Genomic DNA, 12,539 nt, shown 5'->3' on the forward strand with positions numbered 1-12,539 from the left:
TCTGGCTAAGGGTTTATCTATCTTGTTGATTTTCTCAAAGAACCAGCTCCTGGTTTGGTTGATTCTTTGAATAGTTCTTTTTGTTTCCACTTGGATGAAAATCTAAAAATTTTTAACATATTTTAGTTATGTGTCTGTGCATGCATAGCTGCACATGAGTGCAGTGCCAGAAGAGGGCACCAGATCCCCAGGAACTGGAGTTACAGAAGGTTGTGAGCTGCTATTTTTGTGCTGGGAACCAAACCCAGGTTCTATGCAAGGGCAACCAGTGCTCTTGACCACTGTGGCATCTCTTTGGCCTTGTTTTGGCCTTGGCAAATCAGTCACATTGCTTGTCTTTTTAATGCTGGTCCTTGTTCCTGTGTGTTGTGGATAGTGAACCTTAACCAGATGGTTGCTGGTTACTATCTTGATAGTATCCTTTGATATGCAACAAGCTTTAGATTTTGATGCAATAGAATTACTTTGTTTGGTGGTTTATGGTTTATAAAAATCAGTGTCTAATATTACATGTTTTAGTCTCTATATTTTCTTCTGGGAGTTTTATAACTTTTACCCTTACATTGAATTCTGTACTTACTCTGAGCTAGTTTGTGCACACCACTAAGGTATGGAGACGTGTGGACAGTCTAGTGCTGCTTGTAGATGAATGTTTGTTTCTCCTTTAGCTCTTCACCCACAGTCACCCTCAATTCATTGACCATGCACTCTCAGTTTTTTCCCATCAATCTACACATTTATCATGATGCTAGGATGTCACGGTCATGATCACAGTAGCTGTATTCCAGGTTCCAGAATAAGGGAGTGTAAATTTTGTCCCCTTTATTTTCCCTGAAAGGCTGCTTTAATGACTGGGAGCCCCATTGATTTCTATGTGGATTTTAGGATCAACTTGTCTACTTCAGGGGCGGGGAGAGACACAGATTTTTGATGGAGATTGTACTGATCTGCAGAACCACTTGAACGTATTCCAGCCTTAACAACACAATCTCTCAAGCCTGGGACGGCGCCCTCTTCCTGACATTTCAGGTATTCTTTAATGCCTTTCACAGCAGTTCGTGGTTTTTAAGATATGGATTTTGTAGTTTGTTGGTTAAAATTTATTTCTACATATTTCATTTTTGATGTCATTGTGATTGGAATTGCTTTCTTAATTTCATTTCCAGATGTTTAGTGCTATTGTATAGAAATATAAGTGATATATGCACATCGGCTATTCTTTTTTTTTTCTTTTTCTTTCTTTTTTTTAATTAGATATTTTCTTTATTTACATTTCAAATGTTATCCCCTTTCCTAGTTTCCCCTCCAAAAATCCCCTATCCCCTCCCCCCTCCCCCTGCTCCCCAACCCACCCACTCCCATTCCTGGTCCTGGCATTCCCCTATACTGGGGCATAGAGCCTTCATAGGACCTAGGGCCTCTCCTCCCATTGATGACTGACTAGGCCATCCTCTACTACATATATAGCTAGAGCCACAANTTCCNCCATGTGTNTTTTTTTTTTTTTTTTTTTTGATTGGTGGTATAATTCCAAGGAACTCTGAGGGTCCTGATTAGTTCATATTGTTGTTCCTCCTATGGGGCTTCAGACCCCTTCATCTCCCTGGGTATTTCTCTGGCTCCTTCATTGGGGACCTTGTACTCCATCCAATGGATGATGACTGTGAGCATCCACTTCTGTATTTGCCAGGCACTGGCAGAGCCTCACAAGAGATAGTTATATCAGGGTCCTGTCAGCAAAATCTTGTTGGCATCTGCCTAGTGACTGGGTTTGGTGGTTGTTTATGGGGTGGATCCCCAAGTGGGGCAGTCTCTGGATGGTCATTCCTTCAGGCTCTGCTCTGAACTTTGTCTCTGTAACTCCTTCCATGGGTATTTTGTTCCCTATTCTAAGGAGGAATGAAGTATCCATACTTTGGTCTTTCTTATTCTTGTGTTTCATATGTTTTGCAAATTGTACCTTGGGTATTCTAAGTTTCTGGGCTAATATCCACTTATCAGTGAGTGCATATCATGTGAATTCTTTTGTGATTGGATGATATCCTCCAGATCCATCCTTTGCCTAAGAATTTCATAAATTCATTGTTTTTAATAGCTGAATAGTAAGTACTCCATTGTATAAATGTACCACATTTTCTTTATCTATTCCTCTGTTGAGGGACATCTGGGTTCTTTCCAGCTTCTGGCTATTATACATAAGGCTGCTACGAACATAGTGGAGCATGTGTCCTTATTACAAGTTGGAACATCTTCTAGGAGAGGTATTGCTGGATCTTCTGGTAGTACTATGTCCAATTTTCTGAGGAACTGCCAGACTGATTTCCAGAGTGGTTGTACCAGCTTGCAATCCCATCAGCAATGGAGGAGTGTTCCTCTTTCTCCACATCCTCACCAGCATCTGTTGTCACCTGAATTTTTGACCTTAACATCAGCTATTCTTGTGGGACTTGTGTGTGTGTGTGTATGTGTGTGTCTGTGTATATGTCTATGTGTGTCTGCATGGGTGTGTGTGTGTGTGTGTGTGTGTGTATAAGTCTCTGTTTATGTATGTGTGTCTCTGTGTATGTGTTTGTGTGATGTGTATGTCTGTGTGTGTGCATGCATGTGTGTGTATGTATCTCTGTGTGTATATGTGTGTGTATGTATGTATGAATGTGTGTGTGTGTGATCTTAAGGCTTCCTGGATTAGCACTTTTCTTGCTTGCTTCTTTCATAGTATTTCTTTTCCTCATTGCTCAGGCTAGAACCTTTAGTGTACGTTAAGTGGTATTTGTCTTGTTCAAGCTTGTGCTCCATCACCATGAAATGCGTTGTGTATTCAGTCCTTTGTTTATCTAGTGTCTGTGGAGCACTGTCGGGCCAGGTACTGTGCATGACTGAAGACTGTCAGGATCTCCAGGTGCTTTAGTCTGGCTGAGGTGAGGTCAGGAGTGACTGAGAGGGGGTGAGATAGCACATGTAAGTAGTGCACATAAATAGTGTAGGTAAATAGTGCACATAAATGAGGAAGGAAGGAAGCAAGCTTAGGGGCCATGGGTTGAAAATAGAATGGGTGAAGTAGGGGTGCTGAGGATATCCCCAAGGAGGCAAGAGTGACAGAGGCCTCCTCAATGCCACAGTCAAGGTCCTGCAAAGAGTCTAACAAGCTAAAGAATGTATCCAGTTCAGCACTGTGTTATACAAGCGCATTTCAAGGAGCTATAATCAACTCCCATGTGGCATCCTTTGTCTTCCTGTGTAGCCTTGGCTGGCCTGGAACTCATTATGTATCCCTGGCTGGCCTTGAACTTATGGATCTGGGGCCTCTGTCTCCAGAGTGCTGGGAATAAAGGCTGTACTGCCACGCCCAGCTCAGCATTCTTATTTTAAAAATTGTGTCTAGGAAATGTGTCCAGAAGTTCCTAATGTAAAGACTGTTTTTTCTTGTCCCTCTCTTCTTCCATGAGGCAGCACCTCTTTATTAGTTTCTTAGTGATGCCATAGGGAATATTATTTTATATTCATTTGTCCTTGGTTCAAACTTTTCATCTTTCTTAATAGAACTTCTAGACCGTTTTAGTTCAAACAAATAACTTGAAAATACTAAATTTTCAAATTCTAACAAGTTGACTCGACCCACTGTACAATATTTATTACATATCTGCATTCCCTGTACATTTTTTTAAATTTAAATTTTGTTTTATGTTTTACATGTATGGGAGTTTTGCCTGCAAATATGTTATGTGCCAAGTTTATGTTTGGTGCCCGTGGAGGCAGAAGACAGCACCATATCCCCTGGAACTGTAGTTGTAGATGGTTGTGAGCTACCATGTGGGTACTGGGAACTGAACCTGGGTTCTTTGGATAAGCAACCAGTGCTCATAACCACTGAGCCACCCCTCCAGGATCCAATAAAAACCATTTATACTTTAAAAAGTTGATTCATTTTATTTTATGTGTACAAATGTTTTGCCTGGATGTGAGGACACCGCTGGTAACCCCAGTGCTTGAGAGGCTGAGGCAGAGGGACCATGAGTTTGAGGCTAGATTCAGGTACATAGAGAGTACAAGGCCAGCCTGATTACAAAGACTTGTCACAAGCAGCAAGCAAGCAAGCAAGCAGACAGATAAACAGACAAGGACTTGAGATGTAGCTCAGTGGTAGGGTGCTTGCTTGCTTCTTAAAGACATTTTTGAAAAGGCCAGGTGTGATGGTTGTACACCTTTAAACTTTGTGAGTTCGAGGCCAACCTAGTCTACAGCTGGGCCTACGTAGGGAGACCTTATCTCACACATATCTGTGTGTGCACGCACACAGACACAGACACACACACACACACACACACACACACACACACACACACACGAAGGACAGAAGAAAGAAGAAAGAGGAAAAGGTAATATAATTGGTAGGTCTTTGTGAAAACACTAAGTAACTCTTTTTAGTCCCCCCATGGGGACTGAGGAGGTCACTCCACACCAGAATTCTATAAACCTTGGCGGAGAAGACAATGAAAGATGACGCTGGCTTTCCTTCCTAAGGGACCTCAGCCACATTTTTCTTAATCATATTGATAAATAGACCAGCCACTTTCAGGGCCTTTCACTCACCCCTGAGGCAGAACCTTGAGCAGGAAATATGGGGGAGAAGCTGTGAAGTTCAGGGCAGAATATTCTTGACTTGTGCTTCAAGTTTACCTCTAGACTGTCAGGAGACATGCGCAGAGGAAGAGGGCCTGAGGGTCTGATGCTTCTTCTAACTAGCTGCTATTCCTGCTTGTCCTCAGGGTCTGGCCTGGTCCCCACCAGCCTTGGTGGACTCTAGTCATTGAATTGGGTTAAACAGAGGAGGAGCTGGGAGAAAGTGGGGAGAGAGGAAAGCTTCAGGCGAGGCCATGCGATGCTGTTGGAAGAGTCACAGGGTCTTCTGGCTCAAGTGTGCAAGGAGGAAGAGGTCAGAGCAGCCAGGAAGCCACCCTGTGGTCTGTGCTGTTGTGATATTGCCTACATCTAAGGTGGGGACACAGGAGGCATCAGGTTTAGAAGAGCAGCAGGGGGCAGCAGTCAAGCATGTGTCTCCAACACAAGGTCCTTGCCACCAAGCCTGCTAACCTGAGCTCAGTGCTTAGACTCCACATGGTGGGAGGAGAGCACCAACTTCTGCAAGGTGTCCTCTGATCTCCACGTGTGTGAAATGGTACACACATGTCCACACACAAACACATGTATACACATACCCATTCTCATACATATAAATACATACATACACCACACACAAACAAATGTAACAAACAATTTCTAATTGAAAAATATCTGTGCATACACTGTTGCTTTCTGATCATCATTGACTTTACTTCTTTAATCATATCACTTTACTAAGAATACTGTTTTCAGATTTCTTTATATTTTTTCCTTAATCTCTATTGGATTCATAATTTAAATAGAGGAAGTGATGGAAACCATTTCTGCCTTGTTCATTCTTTTTACAAACAACATCGTTTTTGTGGGGTTAGTCACAGGCCCACACTCTTTACTAATCAACACTGAAATAAATAGGCCCTTAAAACTGTCAGTGGTATGGGCCAGTTGTGAAGCCAGGGCACGGAGGGGCCGAGCCAGATGGCCAGGCCAGGCTCCTAAGACACAATGTGTGTTCTGTAGCTCTTGGCTACAGCACCCTGGGCAGCTGAGTGCTGTCAGAAAGCTTCACACGGGAGGGAACAGATTACCCACTCTCCGTTTGTTCTGTGGGCATCTCCAGGAATAAACTGTAGGATGGTACAAGGGTTTTCTGACCCTGACTGAACCTACTAGAGACTGGCAAAAACACAGGCTGGGAGTTCTAATGCCCCTGGCTGGTCACTGCCACTGGCTGGTCACTGCCACACAGGCTGGGAGTTCTAACGCCCCTGGCTGGTCACTGCCACACCCTGTGACTGTGCTCTATTCTAGAAGCTTCCTTTCAGGCTTCCTGCCTGGTGTGTAAAGTACAGGGGCATGTCTGTTCACTTCTCTGAACTTGGCAGTGCTGTAGCAGGTGCTGTCTCACAAACATGGGTTCATGGAGGTTATGTGTTCAACGTGCATAGGGCTGGTAGACCAGATGGAGCTTCCCTCCTGCTCCACTAGGTGTTATCCCACCACTGTGGAGGGTGGGAGAGAAATGGCACCCACTACCAAGTATGATACGGTGGTTCATTGAGCCCCTGGTAGAGCCTCTGACAGTGGCTAGAGTGTGATGTCCTGAGCTCCCAAGATACTTGTCTTAGTCAGGATTTCTATCACTGTGATGAGACATCATGACCAAAAAGCAAGTTGTGGAGGAAAGGGTCTATCTGGCTTACACAGACACATCATAGTCCATTATTGAAGGGAATCCGAACAGAAATTCAAACAGGACAGGAACCTGGAGACAGGGGCTGATGCAGAGGTCATGGAGGGGTACCGCTTGCTGGCTTGCTCATTATGACTTGCTCAGCCTGCTTTCTTATAGAACCCAGGACCACCAGCCCAGTGATAGTACCACTCACAGTGGTACTATCCACTATTCCCCATCAATCACTAAGAAAGTGCCTTAAAGTCTTGTTCACAGCCTCATCTTATGAAGGCATTTTCTCAGTTGAGGTTCCATCCTCTTAGATTACTTTAGCTTGTGCCAAGTTGACATAAAACTAGCCAGCACAGACACATAGTCAGTCAGTATGCTACATGGGAGTGTGAGAGGGCAGCACAGACACGTAGTCAGTCAGTATGCTGCATGGGCCTGTGAGAGGGCAGCACAGACACGTAGTCAGTCAGCATGCTGCATGGGCCTGTGAGAGGGCAGCACAGACACGTAGTCAGTCAGTATGCTGCATGGGTCTGGGAGAGGGGAATAGAAGAGCTTCTGACCTTAGAGCCATCGTCTTCTCCATCACAGGAGGAGATGGTTGGGTTCAGTTTTCTTTTTCTCTTTTAAACTAATGAGACTGTATTGCAACCGTCTTCTAGGTCTTTAGAGGAAACACTAAAGATTCCTCAGTCTCTCATCTCATTGAAAGCAAGACGCTCTTTGGAGACCTTTGCCATCAGAGGGGCAAATCCTCAATGGTCAAATGCAGACTTTGGAGGGGGGGAGTTTTTGCAAGCGGATTTGTTTTGATGAAGAAGAGACAGCCACACAAAACAGATTGAGTGGTAGCCCCAGTGGACTTTCACAGATCACAGCTATGCCTTCTCTACTAACACCTTCTCTCTGGGTGTGGACAAAGAGTTTCGGATAGACTTGCAGATTTTTCTTGTGGTTAGATAGCTGCCCTTCCTTCTTTGATTTGCATTTGTACCCCACGACCGCCCACCCCACACACTGTGGGGTGACCCCAGAGTTCTGTGCTGGAGTGGTACAAGCTTGGCACTTGCCTGTTTACTGCATCTCAACACATTAGAGCTTCCTGGCGTCAAGTAGTGTTTGAACAGACCAAAACCACGTTTTTGGCTGTCATCCAGAGTTTGGCTTCTGCTTTCCAATAAATGCCATAAAAACGTTCTGTCCAATAAATTCTCAGGAACTAAAAAGAGCAAATCTCCTGTTTTGTATGATCAGGGAGAATGGAGACAGGTTTCAGCTGACCCCCTGGCTTGCTGCCCGTGGCACAGGAAAACCAACTTGCACAGTATCTCTTGGCAGTGTTTTCTAGTGATCAGAGGTAATTCTCTGCACGTGACAGATGAGCCCTCCACATGAGCTTTGCATGTTTATATCCACTGGTGCCTTTGGGTTCCATGAAATATTATTTTTATATCCTTCTCAATTGTATATTAGTATATGTTATAAAGTGTTTGAGCCTTGCCTCAATATTTTTTTTAGTAAGCTTGTAGTGTTAGCAATGGAAACAATTCTTCTTTGTGTGTATGAACATGCTTGTATGCGTGTGCTCATATGTCTATGCATGTGTGTATATGTGAGTGCAGAGGGACAATTATCTTTTCCCTAGAAATGATAAAATCCCTCCCATTCAGGGGTGCATCCAGAAAGAGATGGCATATTCAAATTAGAGTACATCAGAGAGGGTTCATTTGCAAAGGTGACTCTATTTCAGAAGATGTGAATGTGAGCAGGGGCAGAAAGCGTAGTGGAGAGGAACCACCCCTAGACCAGTAAGGAGGGATGGAAGGGACGAGATCACCTAGAAGGGAGAGGCATGTGGGGATGCAGCCTTCAGAGTGGCTGTCAGTACAGACACAGGTGTCCAGGCTAAAGCAACTCCACCCCAGGCTGCTCATTCTTTCCCCATCTCTCTTCTCTCTGGTGAGCGATTCCCCACTGACTGAGCTCAATTCAAGCCAGAGTTAGGTCAACAGGACCTTTGTTTTGGCTTCCAGGGACAGAACATGAACCTAGGAAGGTGCCTAGAAGGTGCCTGGGACATCCTCACTGTGTGCCCAGTTAGTGTTGAGAGAGGAGTCTCTACGGAAGTGGACTTTTATTTTAAACAGCTTCATTGACATGACTAAGGCGTGATAAACTGCACAGACTCTAAGCATAGAAGTTGATCCACTCTGATGTGTAAATGTGCCCGTGAGACCATGATAGTGGGTTTTTCATACTTTAGCATTTGAGGCAGCCCATGGGGTTGTTCTGCAGTCATTACATCATTGCATCACGGGCACACCCTCCCCCCACGTAGATATGATTCAAAAATAATGAAAAATTAAACAAAACTGAGCCAAATGCAAGTCTGTGAGTCTATATGGTTTGAGTAGTCAGCAATTTAAGTTTGAGAAAATCAATGCTAACTGTGCATTTAGTTAGTTCCAGTACAACTGTAGATTTGAAGTTCCAGTGTGCACTGTATTTGATAGTCATATGCAAAACACATGCTGGGAAGTGGCTCAAGAGGGTGAGAGATCTCTGGAAGGCTGTGGTCTCCGAGGAAGCAGAACATTGGGAGGTGTGATGGTTAAGCTTGGTGGCTGGCTTGATATACTGGAGAAGAGGGAACCTCAGCTGACTAATTGCCTCCACTGGTCTGTGGGCACGTCTGTGGGGGCATTTTCTTGATTGCTAATTGGTGTAGCATTGGCCGTCCTTCTGTGGGCAGTGCCATCCTTAGACAGGTGACCCTAGACTCTGTAAGAACAGCCTGAGAAAGTAGCCAGGAAGTGGTGTTCATCCATGGCCTCTGCTTCCATCCATGCCTCCAACTCCTGCCTCAGCACCACTCCGGGGCAGACTACAGTCAGTCTGTGAGCAAAATAAACTGTTTTCTCCAACCTGTTGGTTTAGTCTCTTGTCATCAGAGAAGCACACTAGCACAGGAGGGGAGTTGTGTTATCGATAGCTGCTCACAGCTGTTACTGCGCGCATTGTTGAATATTTAATATGTATTTGACACTCTATATCACTTCACTAACCCTGCGCAAACCAGAGAAAGTCAATACAGATGAAGATAGCCTTACAAATCTCCAGACAAAGTGACTCACGGAAGCCGATGTGTTACTGTCTAAAGGTCATAAGGCTCATAAGTGATAGAGCCATGATGGAGTTTGACTACTGCATTGTACAACGTAGCACATTTAAGGAATTACTAGCAGCAAGTTGCTTGATACCCACCCTCAATGGACCAGAGTGCTGGAGTCCAGCCCGGATTGAGAACTGGCACCGACTGCCTTCACTGTCCTCAGAGTCGTGCGTATCCAAGGCAGTGAGCAGTTCTTAACCTGTGGGTTGCGACCCCTTTGGGAGTTGAACGACTCTATCACAGGCTGCACATCAGATATCCTGCATATCAGAGATTTATATTACGTTTCATGAGAGTAGAAAACAGTTATGAATTAGCAAGAAAAATTATTTTATGCTTGTGGTCACTACAACATGAGCTGTAGTCAGGGGTTACAGAATTAGGCTGGTTGAGAACCAGTGGTCTAAGGAAGTCAGAATCTCCTATCGCAGGGAAAGACTGCTTCATAAAATGGTAGCATCTTAAAGTTTAGCATAATTTCAGTGTGTAGAGGGATTTATTAGAAGTGTATTTCCATTAAAATTCAAAGAACTTGTAATATTATAGAAATTACATATTACTATTCTAAAATTCAACAAGTCTTTGTCTCCTAATGCCAGATGCTGTGTGGATCCTGTGATCTAGAAATGCTTTTGTGAGCCACTCCCAAGCACCAGTCGGTGGAATGCTTTTTAAGAAAAGCCCAGTGTCTTTTCAGATTATGCTTTATGTAAAGTTGAGTAAGAAACACGAGCCACCAGTTTCATCGTACTGTTAAATAAGACTTTCCAAAAAACTACCAAGTCCTCAAAGAATAGAGATGTTTCTTCTAACAGATTTCAACTTTTACATGCAGTGGGTTTGGAATCCTTTCCTTTAATAAAATAAATGATCGGTTCCTGATGTAGTGTTTGATAAATATTTGTTGAAAATATTGGTTTATTGAAATGGTTTTATTCATACGTTCAAATCCGATTTGTGTCATTGAGGAATCTGCTCTTTGGAATATACCCGAGCATCCAGACCCACAGATCTGTCTCGTGGCTTAGGCGGCTGCTTTATTTCCTCCTTCATGCTATTTCACAGGTACTAATCCCCAGTTTTGTGTTTATCTCTTTAAGATCCATTTGGGTTTACAGCATTACCTCATCATGACCTGTCAGCCCAGCTGTGTTCCCCTAGATGAAAAACTCCTGCCCCAGCTTTTAAAGGAAGCAGGCTATGCTACGCACATGGTTGGGAAATGGCACCTGGGGATGTACCGGAAAGAATGTCTGCCAACACGCCGAGGATTCGATACCTACTTCGGTAATGGACATGCACATATTTCTATAACAACACAGATCTACTACAGCCAGCTCATAAAATACACCCAAGTGTCCTCAAACAAAACGACCAGAAACCTGAACACAGTAAATCAGGCAGCACTGTAAGGGAGGCTGCTTTCGGCAGTTATCCCCATAAACCAGCTCTGTGCTGAGCATACTCTGGGCATGCGTGCCCACGCAAGGCAGGGGCCTTAGCCGGAGCGCTAAGGAAGAATGTTAGGGACATTTATGTCAGAGACCACTGTGTGCTCTAGAATGTTCTTACCTGAAGATGATGGGCAGAGTCGTATGGAATTAGAGTCAGGCTTTGTATTAAGAATGTTTCCTCCACTGAAGGTCACATATTTTTCCCCTATGGACTGTGCTCTCCAAGAGAAGAGGACTAGCTCACCTTCCTGGGCATCTTCTCCCACATAAGAGGTCTGCTTCCGAAATTACTAGGTTGGAGAAGATCGGTTTAAAAAATTAATAACAATAATAACATAAAAAATGGTACAAGGAACTAACCAAACAATAACAAGAGAACCCTCTGAAATAAATGTGAAACCTGAAGTTTGTTTTAAAACATGACACTTTAAGCCTATTGTAAACTCTGCCTTAATTAGTAACCTGTTTGCCACTAACAGTGTATCTTTCTGTCAGGGTCTTTTTCTGTTGAACTATCCTTCTGCCCAGCTGCTTAGTAACCTTCCTCCTGCCATCTGCTTCTCCCAAACTGAATGCATACTTAACATAAAGCATCTAAATAGACTAACACAATTGGAGCAACCAGTAAGATAATTTAATAATTTAAACGCGCTGTAGATGCATGGCTCTGGGAGCACTCCTCATCTAAGATGGGAGACTTCCTATGGTGGAAAGGAGGAGGGAGGGAGGAAGGAGGAGGGAGGGAGGGAGGGAGGAGGACCCTGCAGGAGTGTGTATCACAAGGGTACAGTAGGTATTAGGAAGAGCCAAGCTTCTTTCACTTCTCAGCCCTCAGAGGAACTTCCCCTTTGGCAGAAGGTAAAGGCAGGGTGGGGGTGGGGGCGCGGCGCTTAACTCTAATTAAAAAGTGATGGCTTTCTTGTAGATTGTTTTGAGGAATCTGCTTCCAAGCAAGGTAATTTTGCCAAAGCGCAAATTCAGTGAAAAGGAGCAGATCTGCATGTGCCCTGAACCCATGCAGCCAAGCACTTAGCCCTAAAGCTGAGGTCAAGATGCAAAGAAGTCAGTCAGGAGAGCATGCGTGTCCCTCTCCACCCGCGGCGCTGCAGCACTGCTGGCCAGCCGTGACATTATTTCTAGCTGAGTCTAAATAAGTCTTCAGTGTCCTTGAATGGCTGTTAGAAAGCAGCCTTCATTGATTAGCATCTTTGAAGTTCTAGAGGAATGGCCTGTGCCTTGGGGACTTTTTTCATGCAAGATGAATTGATATCTGTCCTCTGATAGACTGTGGATATTTAGAATCTTTATTAAAATCCAAGTTGTCTACTTAACAACCTAGGTAGCCGGACGGTGGGGAGAGAGTTCACTAGGTAAAGTATTTGCATCCATGAATTTGATTTGATCCCTAGAACCTGAGTAAAAAAAGCTGGGTGCCATCTAAGCTTTGAGTCTAGGCTCCAGGCTCAAGGATGGTGGAGGTGGGGGGATCCCTGGGGCTCACTGTCCAGGCAGCCTGGCCTAAATGCCAAATCAGTGGAGAACATGTCTCAAAAAACAAGGGGGATAGCTCTCTCTCTCTCTCTCTCTCTCTCTCTCTCTCTCTCTC

At 44.2% G+C, this 12,539-nt stretch overlaps 1 protein-coding gene across 1 annotated transcript in view; it reads left to right on the forward strand.

Moving 5' to 3' along the window:
- Arsb (arylsulfatase B) overlaps positions 1 to 12,539 on the forward strand; it is a 170,975-nt gene that overhangs the window by 9,328 nt on the left and 149,108 nt on the right. The window contains exon 2 of the mRNA XM_021208442.2: positions 10,580 to 10,766. Coding sequence (XP_021064101.1) covers positions 10,580 to 10,766 — 187 coding nt within the window. The remainder of the gene's footprint in view (positions 1 to 10,579; positions 10,767 to 12,539) is intronic.

This window comes from Mus pahari, chromosome 11 (genome assembly GCF_900095145.1).
Source record: "Mus pahari chromosome 11, PAHARI_EIJ_v1.1, whole genome shotgun sequence".
NCBI classification, from domain to species: domain Eukaryota; kingdom Metazoa; phylum Chordata; class Mammalia; order Rodentia; family Muridae; genus Mus; species Mus pahari.